General features: G+C 43.8%; 1 protein-coding gene across 1 annotated transcript; it reads right to left on the reverse strand.

The window, feature by feature from the left end:
* Window positions 1-13,037: 13,037 nt before the first annotated feature.
* On the reverse strand, window positions 13,038-16,474 carry LOC113589591 (potassium voltage-gated channel subfamily A member 3). Its single transcript, XM_027029320.2, has one exon. The coding sequence runs from the start codon at window positions 16,365-16,367 to the stop codon at window positions 14,826-14,828; it is 1,542 nt and encodes a 513-aa protein (XP_026885121.2). The 5' UTR covers window positions 16,368-16,474; the 3' UTR covers window positions 13,038-14,825.
* Window positions 16,475-16,958: the final 484 nt, after the last annotated feature.

A 16,958-nucleotide genomic window follows, 5' to 3' on the forward strand; every position in this document is an offset into this window, starting at 1 on the left:
ATGTTATGCTGCCTAAAACATTAATCAGTATGACAGGTTTGGTAGTGGGTCAGTGATGGCCTCTGGAGGAATATCCTTCAGGGGACATACAAACCACCAGGTGATAGCCAATGGTGCCCTGACTGCTGTTAGGTAGTGTTAGGTAATGGCTCCTCAGAGCCACTGTCAGATCTTATGCTGGTGCAGTGGGCCCTGGATTCCTCCTGGCGCAGGATAATGCCCGGCCTCATGTGGTCAGAATTTGTAGGAAGTTCCTGGATGATGAAGGCATGGATGCCATTGACTGGCCCTCCTGTTCCCTAGACCTGAATCTAACTGAGAATTTCTGGGACAATATGTATCAGTGTTGCAAATGATGTCATCAAGTTGCACCACAAACTGTCCAGAAGCTTGCTGATGTTCGCTGATGTGGGTTGATGTGGGTTGATGATTTTGATTTCCTTTGACCATAGTAAGATAATTTCCTTCTCAACAAAATACACAATTTATGTCAGTAAAGAATTTCAACTTGAATATTTTGTTCATCAAGATCGGATGTGCGATTTAAATGTTCCCTTAATTTTTTGAGCAGTCTTATTTACAAGTATGAGTAATGAAAGTCTTAACCTACTGGTGGATCCTTAGAGTATAAGGAATTGTGACGATGGCGGCACAGAGGGAGCAAGAGGCGAGGTTGCCAGAAAGTGTTCTTTATTCTCCATAGCTGAAGGCACCAATGTCTGTCAAAGAAAATGAAGACAAAAATACAAATAATTTGGCTTGGCTTGGCTTGGCAATTCCTCACATGGTAATCTGTTAATGCGCAGCCTCCCCCCTACAGACCTGCGGGCTGAAATAGGCGACGGGAGAGACAAAGAACAGGTGCACCGGGTTAGTAGGCTGGTGATTGGGACCGGGGTTACTATGAATCTCATGGTGAGTGGGCGTGGTTCCCCTGCAGAGAGGCCAACCCTCCGTGACAGAACCCACCCCGCGGACGACCCCGCCAGGCTCCTGGAATGTGGGCGACCCAGCCTACAGGGAGCAGGCCTCCGCAGGTGCTCCCAGTGGAAGGAGGCGATGAGGTCGGGGTCCAACACCCGGGAAGCCAGCACCCAGCAACGCTCCTCGGGCCCGTACCCCTTCCAGTACACCAGGTACTGCAATCCCGAGGTCCTCCTCTGAGAGTTCAGCAAGGCCCTAACCCATAGGCTGGCTCACCCCCGATCTCCAGTGGTGGGGGTGGGACTGCCAAAGTGCTGTCCTCCTCAGTGAGGGGACCCACCACAACAGGCTTCAGGGCAGACATGTGGAATGCCCTGGAGGCCCAGCTATGTCCCGAAAGACCCAACTTGTAGATCACCTCATTCACCCGGCTAGTTATGGTGTATGGGCCCTCTTATTTAGCCCGCAGTTTGCCCAAAGGGCCCATCTTGCCCTCCCTGGTAGTGACCCACACCTTCTGTCCTGGCTTGAACGGGGGGGTGGCTGCCCGCTTCCAGTCTGCCTTCCTTTTGTAGGCCGCGATGGCGGAGTGCAGTCTCCTGTGGGTCTCCTCCCAAACTTGTTCACTGCCTTGGCACCACTGCTCGACAGATGGCTGATCTGACACCGGTGGGTTCCAGGGGTAAACGGGAGGCTGGTACCCTAGAACACACTCAAAAGGTGTTAGCCCAGTTGCAGCATGACTTAAGGAGTTTTGTGCATACTCGGCCCATGCAAGGTACGCACTCCAGGTCTCTGGGTGCTGTCGACAGTACAGACATTGGAATTTGCCCACCTCCTGGTTTACTCTCTCCACTTGGCCATTGGCCTAGGGATGGTAACTTGATGTTAGGCTCACGGTAATATTTAGCTTTCCCAGTAGTTCCCTCCACAGCCTTGAGGTGAACTGACTCCCCCGTCTGAGACAACATCCTCGGGTAGTCAAAACTGTCTGAAGATATGGCAAAAGAGTAAGTCCGCTGTCTCTAAGGCTGTGGGCAGACCTTTTAGCGGGATGAACCTAACCATTTTGGAGAAGCGATCCACAACCACCAAAATGGTTGTGTTCTCCTCAGAGGCGGGCAGGTCCGTGATGAAATCTCTTGAAATGTGGGACCACAGTTGCCAAGGCATGGGAAGGGGGATCAGCTTACCAGCAGGAGGAGTGCATGGGGTCTTGCTGTGAGCACAGTTGGTACACGAGGAAACGTACCTGACTACTTCCCTGTGCATAGTGGGCCACCAGTATCTCACACTCAACAGCTGCGTGGTGCGTGTTGATCCTGAATGTCCAGTCCCCACAGAGGTGTGTGCCCAGGTGATGAGGTCGCTGCGATGTTTGAGTGGGACATATAGCCAGTTGGGTGGACATTGGGGATGCGCATTTGCGGTCTTTTTGCTGCAGTCGATGTCCCAGGTGATGGCACCCATGAAACATGCGGGAGGAAGTATTGGTTCTTGACTGGAGGACCAGGCCTCGGCATGATGTAGTGGGGAGAGCACATCCGCTCTCACATATTTCTCTCCTGGCCTATAGGTGACACAAAAGACAAACCTGAAGAAGAAAAGTGAGCACCTTGCCTGCCTGGAGTTTAACCTCTTTGCACTCTGGAGGTACTCTTGTGGTTCTTGTGGTCGGTAATGACAGTGAAGGGGTGTCTTGCTCCCTCCAGCCAATGCCTCCACTCCTCCAGCACCAGTTTCATCGCTAGGAGTTTCCTGTCCCCCACACCGTAGTTCCGCTCGGATGGGCTCAACTTCCTCGAAAAATACTCAATGGGCCCTAGCTTACCCCTTGCCCCTCTCTTTTGAGACAACACAGCCCCCACCCCCACACCCAAGGTGTCCACTTCCACAGTGGAGGGTTTCTCTGGGTCGGGTTGTTACAACATGGGAGCGGTGGAGAAGGCGGTCTTCAGGTCCGCGAATGCGCTCACTGCCGCTTCTCCCAACCTTAGCAGTTTGGATTTTCCCCCTAAGCAAATCAGTGAGAGGCCTGGCAAGGGTGCTTATGAAGCGCCTGTAGAAGTTGGCAAACCCCAAGAAGTTCTGTAGTTCCCGACGCATTCTGGGCCAGCTTGCCACGGCCTCCACTTTACCGGGTTGCATGCTTACACTACCCTCACTTATGATGTTTCCTAGGAAGTTTACCTGTCTGCAATGAAACTCAAATTTTTCTATCTTGCAGTAAAGCTGGTTCTCCAAGAGGGTGCGTAGCATCTTGTGCACGTCACACACATGTTGGTCGAAGGAGGCAGAATAGATCAGGATGTCATCAACATATGCAACGACCAATCTAGCCAGGAACTCCCTTAAAACCTCATCAATATATGCCTGGAATATTGAGGGGGTTGTAGCTAAACCATATAGCAGGACTAGGTACTCATTGTGACCAGAGGAGGTGCTAAAATCGGTCTTCCATTCGTCCCCCTCCCTGATTCTGATGAGGTTGTAGGCACTGTGCAGGTCTAACCTCATAAAGTACTGGGCCTCCCTCACCTGTTCAAGTGCCACAGGGACTAGGGGGAGGGGATAGGGGTATTTAACCAATTTCTCCTTGAGTCCCTGGTAGTCCACGCACGGCCTCAACCCCGTCCTTTTTCTTAACAAAGAACAAGCCTGCTGATGCTGGGGATGTGGAGGGGCGCATGTCCCCCTGTGCCATGGCCTCACTGATGTACCTTTCCATGGCCCCGGTTTCCTCCTGGGAGAGAGGGTAGGTCTGGCTCCTGGGAGGTATGGCGCAATCCCACTCCCGGTGGAGGGGGGCAGCTGTGTGGCCTTTTCCTTACTGAACACCTCAGCCAGGTCTTGGTACTCCTGGGGAATGGTGAGATTCCCCTCGGTCTCCGGGCTCTCAATAGTAGTGGACTGAAAAACAAAGACAAAAATGAAAACAAAAAGAAATGCTTGACTAGGTTTGGCTTGGCTTGGCGATTCCTCACACAGTAATCTGTTAATGCGCCACTTCCTCTCTACCGACCTGCGTGTTTACTGTGGATCTCATGACGAGTCGGCGTGGTTCCCCTGCAGAGACGCCGACCCTCCGTGACAGGAATGAATCTTTTTGCCATAATTTTAGCAACTGAGGTGTCCTGAGACCAGCCATTGTTGTATTATTGTAATGACCAATTCAACAGTGCATCTGTTCACCTGGAGGTGGGGCACTCCAGTGGGAAATTTGGTCACACAAATCATGCATTGCACACACTGGCACAAACAAGCAGTCAGTGTGGAACACTGGGCCAGTAAATTCAGTGTGACTTGTGTGATGTTAATCCCATTTCTATGACTAATAACTATACCTATTTCCTATACAAGTACCAGCACTGGAAAATAACCTTATAACCTTATAATATGCAAGATGTGTGATTTAAAGCTGGGACTGTACATGTTGCTTTTGGTTAATTAAACTTACCATAAGAATATTTCTACCAACATAATTACATTCCAGCAAGATAGACTTAGTCACAGTACATAACCTTCAAAACCCCTTGAAGGTAGTTATTGTTTGGCACTAGCCACAGAGAAGGGCACCACCAGGGATTTTTTTACCCCATGAAAGGATATCACTGTGGGTCCAATGACCCCAAGCCATGCCAACCCTTAAAATATAACACCGCAGATATGCCTACAACATTCTGCATGCGTTGGAATTGTAACGTGCGGCCCGAATGCTGAAGGGCATAGAGCAGGACGTGCAGACTCCCTCAACTTTGTGAGACATTTAATAACATTGAACAGGGCACTCACATAGAACAAAACATTGAACATAAACACATCTAAACAGTATTACACAAAGTGAACGTTTAACACAGACTGTCTACACAACAATGACGACCTTAACATTGATATTGACAATGACCAACGACGAGGTGCACACTGACAGCGGTTTAAATAGATATACAAACACTTAACGTCAAAACCCTGTACAGGTGTGTGCCCTTGCGGAGGGCGTTGCTACAAACAAATGAACCCCCTGCATGCAGCAGGCCATACCACGTGACTCATGGGGGAAGGAGTAGTCCGTGACAGGAATTTACATCAGTAAAACTGATGTCCTCTATAAAAATGTGCTAAAGGCCTTCTTTTACAGTTAATATGTCATTTTAATGGTAAAAATCTTTGAATGGTAAATTCTCCTAATATTAGTGAAAAAGCTTGCTGATGTAGTCCCTACTATGGGAGACAGACATGTCCTTGACATGTAAGACTACAGTTTCCCTTTCCCAGTCACTCTCTATAAAATAATAGACCCATTAATTTTTTTCTTCAGACCAAAAGTGTTATGACAGATGGTCAGACCTTCAATTTTCTTCACAACCACACAGTCCAGCATCTCTGTGTAGTAGTCCTTCTCACTTTTAAGTGTCTGTTACAGCCAACAACCTCTGAAATCCCACATCTGAAACAAACAGAAAGGGCTGGGTGTCTGTGTCCATTTGTTTTGGTTCTGGAATCCAATTTTTGCCATTTTCTTTTAATTTTCTGTTATAGTATTTGAAGTGAATCATGCATCTGTTTTATAGTATCTGAAGTGAATCACACATCTGTGTTATAGTATCTGAAGTGAATCACATATCTGTGTTATTGTAACCTAATTTATCTTGTTGAGGACTTGATGCTTTTACCCAACTAATATTATTTGCATTTTCTCATTAAAGAGCAGTATCAGTCTAATTACGGAGGTAATAAACTGATATTGTAAGGAGAAAAATAGGGATGGTCCAGAATAAACTGGCTTCATGCAGGAAAGGCCTCTGTAGGCTTCAGTGTAAATCCTCAGTAGGCCTCTTTGACAGGCCTTTAGGGGCCTCAGTCAAAGGGAGAGCTTTGGCTCAAAGAGGGGACAGCCGGTGATATAAAATATGATTGCCTTAAAAAAATTAAAAATTGTAGTAGTTCAGGATGAACCTAATGGTACCAAGAACTGATTGGTGTAAGTACTGACTATCAATTGGCATATATTGAATAATGTATGGTTTGGAGAACAATAGTGGAACTGGGACAAGTTTTTATGAAAAAATAAAAATGGTTAAGAAGAAAATGTATAAAAAGTGTGCCCACCTGAGACTGTTAGACATTCTCTGGACAATGCCTCATTTGTAACATTGAACTCAGAATAAAGATGGGACCAGCTATTCTCTTCAATTAATTCCAGAGACTGCATCTTTATTTCTATTTAGTGCGCATTGAGTCTTGAATTTAGGAAGCTCTAGGAACCACATTAATTGGTGGCTCATACCACAAGGATCAATTGGCAATGGACCCACGCCATCGGCAGGACAAAAGCACCAGCTGGTGGACAACCCAAAGCTGCATTGTTCTGTGACCGGGGTCTGAATCCACACACGCACTATCAAAGGTAAGCAGAATACCTGTTTAAAAATTGTGCATCGGTGGTATTCAGACCTTGTCCACAGAGCTTTATAGTCAGGTTTTGGGGGTCTTAAGGGTGCAGACTGGGAATTGAAGGAGTGAGAATTGTCTGTTAAAAATATAAAAATAACACAAAAAAGGTGTAATAGCTAGAAAATCAAGCAGTAAAAGTGAAAATGGTTTTACAAAAACTTACTATAAAAGGGAAAGAGTGAGCAAAAAATAGTTTAATAAAAATGATGAAATAAAAAAAAAGTGCAGTGAATAAAGAGAATAGAGAGAGAGAGAGAGAGAGAGAGAGAGAGAGAGAGAGAGAGAGAGAGAAAGTGCTGAAGAGATAAATGTTAAATGTTCAAAAGACTTGTCATTTCAGCTATATACAAGTACACAGCAAAAATGAAACAACGTTCCTCCCGGCCCATGGTGCAACATAAAAAAAAAAGAAAATATACGTGCAACAGACAACACCCTACATGAGTGGAAACAATACAATACAGTTCAAAGTATAGTGCTGATTTAGTAAAGTACTCCAGCAGCAAGTAGGAATGATGTGCAAGAGTGCAAAAGGAGTGCATATGTGTGTGTGAAGTTTGACTTCAGCAACTAGTCCGATACAAAAACAATTTGTGTATGTGTGTGTATAGAAGTGTCTATTTGTTTGGAATTGAAATTGGAATTAGCCAGAGTTCAGGAGTCTGATGCCTTCTGGGAAGAAGCTGTTGCAGTTTAGAGGTGATGGACCGGATGTTGCGGTACCTTTTTCAAGATAGGTGAACAGTTTGTGGGAGGGGTGTGTGGGATCTCCCACAATGCTGGTGGCTTTATGGATGCAACGTGTTGTGTAGATGTCCGTGATGGAGGGAAGCGAGACCCCAATGATCTTCTCGGCTGTTCTCACTATTCTCTGAAGGGTCTTGTGGTCAAAGACAGTGCAGTTCCCAAACCAGGTAGTGATGCAGCTGCTCAGGATGATCTCTATAGTACCTCTATAGAAGGTAGTGAGGATGGGTGATGTGAGATGGGCTTTCCTCTGGTTCCAAAGGAAGTAAAGACATTGGCTCGCTTGGTAATGGAACTTGTGTTCAGGGTCCAGGTGAGGTTCTCCACTAAGTGAACACCAAAGAACTTGGTGTTCTTGGTGATCTCCACTGAGGAGCCATTGATGGTAAGTGGGGAGTGATCTCGCCTTGCTCTCCTGAAGTCAACAACCATTTCTTTTGTTTTGTCAACATTCAGATACAGGTTGTTGACCTTGCATCAGCTCACCAGTTCTCGCACATCATCTCCATATGCTGACTCGTTGTCCTTGTTGACGAGACCCCCACGGTTGTGTCATCAGCGAACTTGATGTGGTTTGAGCTGTCCAATGCAGCACAGTCATGAGTCAGCAGTGTGAACAGCAGAGGGCGATGTATGCTGCCCTGGGGATCACCAGTGGTGCTGGTGTTGGAAGTGCTGCTCCCGATCCGGACTGACTGAGGTCTACCAGTCAAGAAATCCAGGATCCAGTTGCAGAGGGACGTGTTCAAGCCCTGTAAGCTCAACTTTCCAGTCAGATGCTGAGCAACGATGGTGTTGAATGTTGAACTGAACTCTATGAACAGCATTCTCACGTAGGTGCCCTTTTTGTCCACGTGTGAGTGCCAGATGGAGTGTGGTGGAGCTGGCATCATTCGTACAGCGGTTGGAGCTGTACGCGAACTGCAGGGGGTCCAGAGAAGGGGGCAGCTGGGTCTTGATGTGTCTCATGACGAGTCTCTTGAAGCACTTCATGATGGATGTGAGTGCGACAGGATGGTAGTCATTGAGACATGACACCATGGGCTTCTTAGGCAGGGGGACGATGGTGGTAGCCTTGAAGCACGTTGGGACAACGGTGCAGCTGAGAGAGATCTTGAAGATGTCTCTCAGGACATCTGTAAGCTGGTCAGCACATTCTCTGAGCACACGACCCGGGATGTTGTCTGGTCCAGCAGCTTTCCATGGGTTACCTTCACGCAGAGTTCGCCTCACATCAGCCACAGTCAGGCACAGCACCTGGTCATTTTGCGGAGGGATGGACTTTTCCACCACAACTTTGTTCTGTGACTTCTATACACAGTTTGCAGCAATCAGTGCATCTGGGAGGGAAGCATCACTATCACAGGAAGGTGATGTTTTCCTGTAGTTAGTAATGGCCTGAATGCCCTCCCACATGCACCATGTGTCACCAGTGTCTCTGAAGTGTCCATGGATCCTCTGGGCATGTGCACGCTTTGCTTACCTGATTGCACGTGACAGTTTGGCTCTCGCTTTTCTAAGAGCCTCTTTGTCACCTGCTCTGAAGGCTGAGTCGCAGGTCCTCAGTAGCATGTACACCTCAGCAGTCATCCATGGCTTCTGGTTGGGGTGTGTGATTATGCTCTTGGAGACAGTAACATCATCAATGCACTTGCTGATGTAGCCAGTCACTGATGCTGTATACTCCTCCCAGTTAACAGTGTCACCGTCAGTAGCAACCTCATTGAATGTGATCCGTGTCGTCTGCTCAAAACAGTCCTGAAGAGCAGGCATGGCTCCTGCTGGCCAGGTTCTCACCTGCTTCAGAAGCGGTTTCGAGCGTCTTACGATCGGTCTAATTGCAGGGATCAATATTACAGACATGTGATCAGATTATCCTTGGTGGGGGCGGGGTTCCGCTCGGTACGCACTGGAGATATTTGTGTAAACGAGATCCAGCGCGTTCGCTCCTCTCGTTGCAAAGTTCAGATATTGATGGAATTTAGGCAGTAATGACTAAGAGATTTGCGTGGTTGAAATCTCCGTTGTGTTTGATCCATTTGTTTAGTCTAAATGTGGCCACAACGAGTGAAGTAAGGAAAAATGCGCAGACAATGTAGAGAAGAATAATAGAACTCGTGAGTAAAATAGCGCCAAGAGATCAATGTTAAATGTTTTGTCCGTAAAAACTGTGCTTGTCTTGATGTGGCCATCGCGATTTCATAGTTTACCGACAATAACGTACTGAACGACGCATACCAGCAGAATAGTTTTTCCGGGTTCTAATTAAGATTATTTTGGTATGGTCGTATAGAGGGGAAGTCACTAATTTAACAAAGGAAGTGAATGGATACGCAGACAGATCTGTTTAAACGCCATTAATAATATCTGATTATAAAATGCATGCACGGAACATAATCATGTTTTAGTAATAAAGATTATAGAGGATACAGTATATAAAACCGGTAACAGTTACAGCAGTAGAGAGTATACATATTAGGGACATATTAAAATAGCAGCAATAGGAGTGTAACGTGCGGCCGGAGTGCCGAAGTGCGTGGAGCAGGACGCACAGACTCTCCCGACGTCTGAGACATTTAATAACATAAAACACCAATGACAACGGGGTACTCACGTGGAACACAAACAACGTTAACACTAACACCGACGATAACTGACATTAACAGTTAGGAATGCTACCTTTAAACACCACCACACAAACAACATGCTACTTCAACAATGGCCACGGCACCCTTTGACAAGGGTTTATATACATTTAGACAAGACGGGGTGCGGGTGTGTGCAGGCGTGGCCACAAACACAGGTGTTCCCACTGCACGTGGCGGGCCAAACCACGTGACTCGTGGGAGGCGAGCGTTCCTTGACTAAGAGAAAGGTAGAGTTAAAATATTACAGGATGGGAAAGTTATCCAGAGCGAGTGGCGGTTAATAGAGTTTTGGAAGAATGAATAGCTAATTTACCCAAGTACGTTCTGGCTAAATCAATACGTTAATAAGCAGTTAAACCCAACAAAAAAAAAACTTAGAATCGAGGGAATAGATTTGCGGCTAAAATAATGATATGGATAGCGATTTATTAAGTGAGACGCAGGGAGTGCGAACGCATTTTTGGCTTGAGAAAATATATAGAAACTCTGCAGGTGTGGAGTGTCAGCAATCGTTAGAGTTAATAAAATACCTAATCGTATCAGCTGACTAAGTGGCATAAACTGGATGAAGATGAGGCTGTATTTCCTCATCTTAGGTTAAGTGAAAGAATAAGGAGGATTTGGAAAAGGGCTGCAGTTGCTGTTTAGCCAAGTGCCTGTCGTGGGCGTAGTCGTAGGACTTACCACATCCACATTCCATTAAGCATTGATGATTCATTGAAGGGGGAAATGAGGGAGAATGAGGGACAGCATACGGTTGTTTTATAATCATTTTTATAACCACATTATATTCTACATTATGTATGATCATTTAATACCCCACCAGTACATTTGTCATTTTGTATTGTTTTCTTTACTGATTTAGATTTGTTATCAGTATTTAATCAGTATTAACCAATAAATATAGTATACATTAGTTGTAACTGCATAAAGCAAGAGAACCTTCCTGGCTTCATAGATGGTCAGGAATGTATTAAGCTTGCATACAGTAGGTCATATCAATATGTTAGTTACTCACAGTATTAGTAACATTATGAAGTGTAATAACTTAGTAGAAGTAACAACTCAACTATCCTGCCCCATGCCTGATGATGATTAGATATGGTCTCTGTTGGCAGAGATAGCCACCTTGGATACAACGTATAGGTAAGAAGGAATGAAAGGTTGGGGATAGTCAATTAACCCACACTATTAACTATATAAACAAACTATTAAAACACTATCAATAAAAAATATATCTTTGATAGATTGCAAATAAAAAGGCTGACTATAATGGGTTCATGACAAAAGTCATGAAAGGGGGGAAATGAGGTAATAAACTGATATTGTAAGGAGAAAAATAGGAATGGTCCAGAATAAACTGGTTTCATGCAGGAAAGGCCTCTGTAGGCTTCAGCGTAAATCCTCAGGAGGCCTCTTTGACAGGCTTCTAGGGGCCTCAGTCGAAGGGAGAGCCTTGGCTCAAGGACAGAACAGCCCGGCCAAGCACCGGAAGAAACAATATGGGCAGCTGGTGATATAGAATATGATTGCCTTGAAAAAAAAATAAAAAAAATAGTAGTAGTACAGGATGAACCTAATGGTACCAAGAACTGGTTGGTGTAAGTATTGACTATCAATTGGCATACATTGAATAATGTATGGTTTGGAGAACGATAGTGGAACTGGGACAAGTTTTTATGAAAAAATAAAAATGGTTATGAAGAAAATGTACAAAAAGTGTGCCCACCTGAGACTGTTAGACATTCTCTGGACAATGCCTCGTTTGTAACATTGAGCTCAGAATAAAGATGGGACCAGCTCTTCTCTTCAATTAATTCCAGAGTCTGCATCTTTATTTCTATTTAGTGTGTATTGAGTAAACAGTCTTGAACTTAGGAAGATCTATGAATGACATTACACAGACAATAAACATTGTATATGTTATTAAGAGTGGCCTATGAAATATACTGAGCTTTTAAAGATAGATGTGAACTGTTTTCTCTCAGGAAACGTTACATCCTGCATTGGCACGTTTCCCACTGTTTCTCAGCACCCACTGATGGCTGCCCGTAGAATGGTGAAATTGACACAAGGGGGAGTGCTAACATCATTCCACAGTAGGCACACTGACAAGATTGGCTACAGATGTGTCTGCAAGCAATTTTTGTTCACTTGGCTTGTGAGCGCAATCATCTGCCAGTGCATCTGCCATTATCTCAGAATTGTACTTAATGGCCTGATTAATCAGCCAGCCAATTGGGTGATTTTTTTAAATATCAAATCATTAACCTATTATCATGAATAGAACATTTTATTTTCAATGTACTTATAAAACTAGCTGTATTTGTTGGACTCTGTATTGCTGCCCATTTACATGAAGTATAAACCAGGCATGAAAAGTACTTGATAACAGTGAATTACAAGTGAGAAGTTCCAGTGGAAGATCATATCTCAGATTCCTAAATAAAATCTGACAGGAGAGAGAAAAGGAAGGGTGACAGTATGTCATCCAACTGTGTTTACAATTCGCTCCTCTATTAGACAAAGAGCTAAACGTTTGCCTGCATTGATTAAATGTTGACTAATAGAGGATCAAAATGTAAACCCTTATATATGAGTATAATGGAGACTATGATCATGCAGGCCTTGAAGGCAGCACTAAAGTAGCAGCTTATTTCACATGTTTTCAACTGACAGCTTGAATTTCCAGAGATGTCAGACAGCTCACTTCGCACCTCCGATGTCTCAGCTCTCTGCCAGGAAATGTCACGAGATATTGGATGGATAACGTGATTGTAGGAGCCAAATGCATGCAAATAATTTCCTGCTCATGCATGACCAGTTTCTCCTACCCAGCGGGAGTTTTGAACGTTATCAGAAAGACAGCAAAACTGGTTTGAAGTCAGCAGGAGAAAATTAGCCAATAGAATAGAATACTTTTCTTATAGAATGGAATTACAATAAAATAATGCATGCATAACAAAAAGCATGCTTTTAATAAAACTTCAAATTTGTTAAAAAAAAGCCATTTTCATATTATTTATATTATTATTTCATATTATTTTTTTCCAGCCAAATTGGTCATAAAATATGTTTAGAATCATATTGGTTGAATGGGCAATTCAATCCAACATTTTTAAGTATTCCAGAACAGTTACCAGAACAGGAATGTTTCTCTTGCATAAGCCTGAGCTGCACTGAACAATTTTCTTCATGCAGGTCAAACAAAAAAAAATAAATTGTTAAAAATCTAAGAAAATAATTGGAACAATTAGGTGATTATAATGTATTTTCCAGGCTTATAGTTTTTAATCAGCCATTTTGCCAATAAACAGATTACATGCTAACATGCTAAATATTACTACCAAGTCATGAATGAAACTGCTGATCTGCTTTAATCACTTGAAAATATATTGAATATTCAAATCTTTGTTTTCTTTGTAATTGAGGATTGCAGAACTCGAAGAAGCACACACACTCAAATACGCACCCTCACAAGGATGGTTCACGGTGCTCTGACTGACAGTTCAGACACTTCCAGGCAGTGTGGCAACCCATGAAGTGCACGATGACACAAGTCGATGAGAAGGGTTGCAAGTGAGCCAAAGTAATCAGAATGCCCAGTCATCCAGGGCCCAATAATGCATTAAGTAATAATTGTAAATTTTGTTTTTAAATTTTGGTAAATAACGGCCAAGATCACAAACAGAATAAACTGGGGCTTATGAAATTAAGTATGTTAAAGATTTCCTTATCTTACATAGCAGTCAACACAAACACAGAGATAGTGTTAGCAAACACAATTTAAGCCAGATAAAGAACAGTATCATAAAACCTATGTTTCACTCTTTGTATGTTTTATGTTTGTTAATATAAAAACTTTTGCTGAACTGGATGAATAACTACAATATTAAAAGAAAACAATTTATCAAATGAAGTTTTCCCTTTTCCCTCATCAAAGTTAGGTCTGTATCTAGCTCTGTATTGCCAGTCAAGCGTTGTGAACCATCTGGAGTGTTGCTGTAGCAACAGCGAATGGTGCCACGGTAACATTAACTGGGGTTACCCAGGAAACTGTAGTCGCTATGGAGACTGCCTCACAAGGCGGACTCAGGGACTTCGACTGGGAGGCGTATCCTCATTTGGTGAGTTTGATTCTTTTCTCCATGCCAGGTACAAGATGAATCCAAACGTGTCTTTATTTTTTCCTTTTCCTTCTTTTTTTTTTAAAGCCGCCTCTCTCTCTCTCTCTCTCTCTCTCTCTCTCTCTCTCTCTCTCTCTCTCTCTCTCTCTCTCTGTCTCTCTAAGAAGGGTAACAGTTTGGGAGATATACAAGGAAACGGTGTACTTACAGTTTTGGGGTATAGCGTAGCTTGTTTACAGCACTTCACAAATTTAGATTAATTTTTTCCCAACACTGATTTTATATCACAAAATAAAGCATTATTTTGAGCGAAAACAATGTATTCTTTCATTCAATATAGCAGAATTAAATTTTTGGTATAGGCAAAGGCAGTTTGTTTAATAAAGACATACAGTCAGCTATATGTAGTTTGATTTTCTTTCTATATATTTTCAGTTTTGTTAAAATATTGAATCTTCACTTAGATATACTAAACAAAATACATGTGACATTCTAACACAGAACCTCCGAAAATATTTCGTTTAATAACATTAAAAGACCTTTATTCGATCGTCAAACTTCGCCACAAAATGTAGGATATTGCGAATACTAACGAATTATGACGATTATAGGTAACACTGAGAACAAGAACAAACGCAGACTTACGATCACACACATTATATATAGGCCTATAATTTGTATTTATTTAAAGTACCCGATCTGACCTTTGTCCGCTTTAAACCTCTGAAGAGAAAGCGAAATACTGAACAAATGCAGACCAACAGGTTTAGTTTGGCACGTTCTCATACGCAAAAGCGCAATGATTTATTTTGTACGTTCCACGCCACTTGCAGGGTCTGCAAAAAAGCATCGTCTCCTGGAATATAGCCTTGGTTTGGTGTGATAGCAACTGTCGCTGATTTTGTCGCTGAAGTGTGAGCTATTTGATTTACACGTCAGTGAAAATCTTTTTGATATTCACGCAGTTTTGATTATTCTGATTTGTGTAGTTCGGTTGCTTAAATCCACTATTTATCCCTTCCTCTATCACCATATATTCCGATTTACTGAGTGATGACGTGCTACGCGTCCGTTTCAGTTCTTCCGTGGAGTTTAAGTGCTCGCAGCTACCAACGTGGAGGTATTGCGCGTGTTCTTCCCCGTCAGTTTCCCGGTGGTAAAAGTAGTTGAAATTTGAAACAATGACGGGGACAGGCAGCGCGATAGTCAAAACACCAGCAATCGCGCATAGTGAACCAACAATTTTCCCTCCAATGGTTACTGGATGCATGTCTCCATAGCCAACTGTAGTCATGGTGACCACAGCCCACCAGAACGCATCTGGGATGCTACTGAAACTCGAGGCAGGGTCGTCCGCTTCTGCGAAGTATACGGCACTAGAAAATAAAATGACTCCAATGAAAAGGAAGAAAATGAGAAGTCCCAGCTCCCTCATGCTGGCTTTTAATGTCTGCCCAAGAATCTGTAGGCCCTTGGAATGGCGCGAGAGCTTGAAGATGCGAAAGACTCTCACCAGTCGGATTACACGAAGGATGGCGAGAGACATGGCTTGCTGTCCGTTACCTTGTCTCTCGGCCAACTCTGTGCCCAGGGTAATAAAGTAAGGGATAATGGCCACAATGTCGATTATGTTCATAATGTTTTTGGAGAAAGTGGCTTTGCTTGGGCAAGCAAAGAAGCGTACGAGCAACTCAAATGAGAACCAGATAATACAAAGCGTCTCAATCACAAAGAAAGGGTCGGTGAAAGAGCTCGACCAATACGGGCCAGTTCCGTTTACAATCGGCGCCACGGTGACTGGGTCTTTATCGTCCCTAAATTCAGGTAAAGTCTCTAGGCAGAAAATCACGATAGAGATCAGAATGACTAGAACAGACACAATGGCGATGCCCCTCGCTGGACCCGAGCTCTCCGGGTACTCAAACAAAAGCCAAACCTGCCTCTGAAATTCATGATTTGGCAAAGGGCGCTCCTCTTCTTTGATAAAACCCTCATCCTCACGAAATTTGTCCATCGCTTCTTCGCCAAGTTGATAAAATCTAATTTCCTCGGAGAAAATGTCAATGGGAACATTGACAGGTCTCCGAATGCGCCCGCCTGATTGGTAGTAGTAAAGAATGGCATCGAAGCTTGGTCGATTCCTGTCAAAGAAATACTCGTTCCTGAGGGGGTCAAAGTAACGCATCCTTTTTTTCGGATCTCCAAGCAAGGTGTCGGGAAACTGATTGAAAGTTTTGAGTTGTGTCTCAAAGCGTAAGCCTGAGATATTGATGACCACTCTTTCGCAACACTCGTGATTTGGCTCATATCGATCCAACGACAGGTGGCTGGGGAGCGCAGCCGTCTCCTCCAGCATGTCAGCTACCACTGTCATACTACCTTTTTCCGTTTCAGCGTATCCATGGTTGTCGGCGTTATTTCCTCGGTGCCGCGCCGAAGGTGAGTCAATGAGGTTGAAATGATCATCCATACAGGCAAAGCGATGGAGGGACAGAGAGAGGTGCACCTCTCCCAACTTCTTCTGAAGGATTTAAAGGCTTCACGTTTTTCTTCACTCCTCAGCTCCCTATCGACAGTCTTTCAACACAATGTCGCCGCCCCACAGCGCTCACGCGGGGCTTTATAAACACACGTCTATGCCCGCCCACGGTGCGCATATGCCTGACACACTTTCATCTTTCGCCCAATCGGAACTTAACTTGATATAAACATTGATCCGAAGTGCGCTCAGTCTCACTTTGTTTGCCATCTGCGACGCGTTCAATTTTCGCTCCAAACCCATAAACACAAAATAAATACAACTTAATTAGCTCTTTGCTTGCAGAAATTAACGACAGTCAACGTCTCAGTTAGATAATTTAGCGTTTGTAAGGAAGAAGAACCAGAAAATCCATCTGCTGCTTAAAATAACAGCTCTTTTATTGTAAACTAAGCCTTTAAAAGGGAAAACAAGCAAGCAGGAAAATAACTTGACATATACGCAAAATAGTGATTAGATAACTAAAGAACACATCACGGAGTCGTTAATACATTCTACACGTGATCATTTTAACAAAAAGGG

This window comes from Electrophorus electricus, chromosome 3 (genome assembly GCF_013358815.1).
Source record: "Electrophorus electricus isolate fEleEle1 chromosome 3, fEleEle1.pri, whole genome shotgun sequence".
In the NCBI taxonomy this organism is placed as follows: Eukaryota; Metazoa; Chordata; class Actinopteri; order Gymnotiformes; family Gymnotidae; genus Electrophorus; species Electrophorus electricus.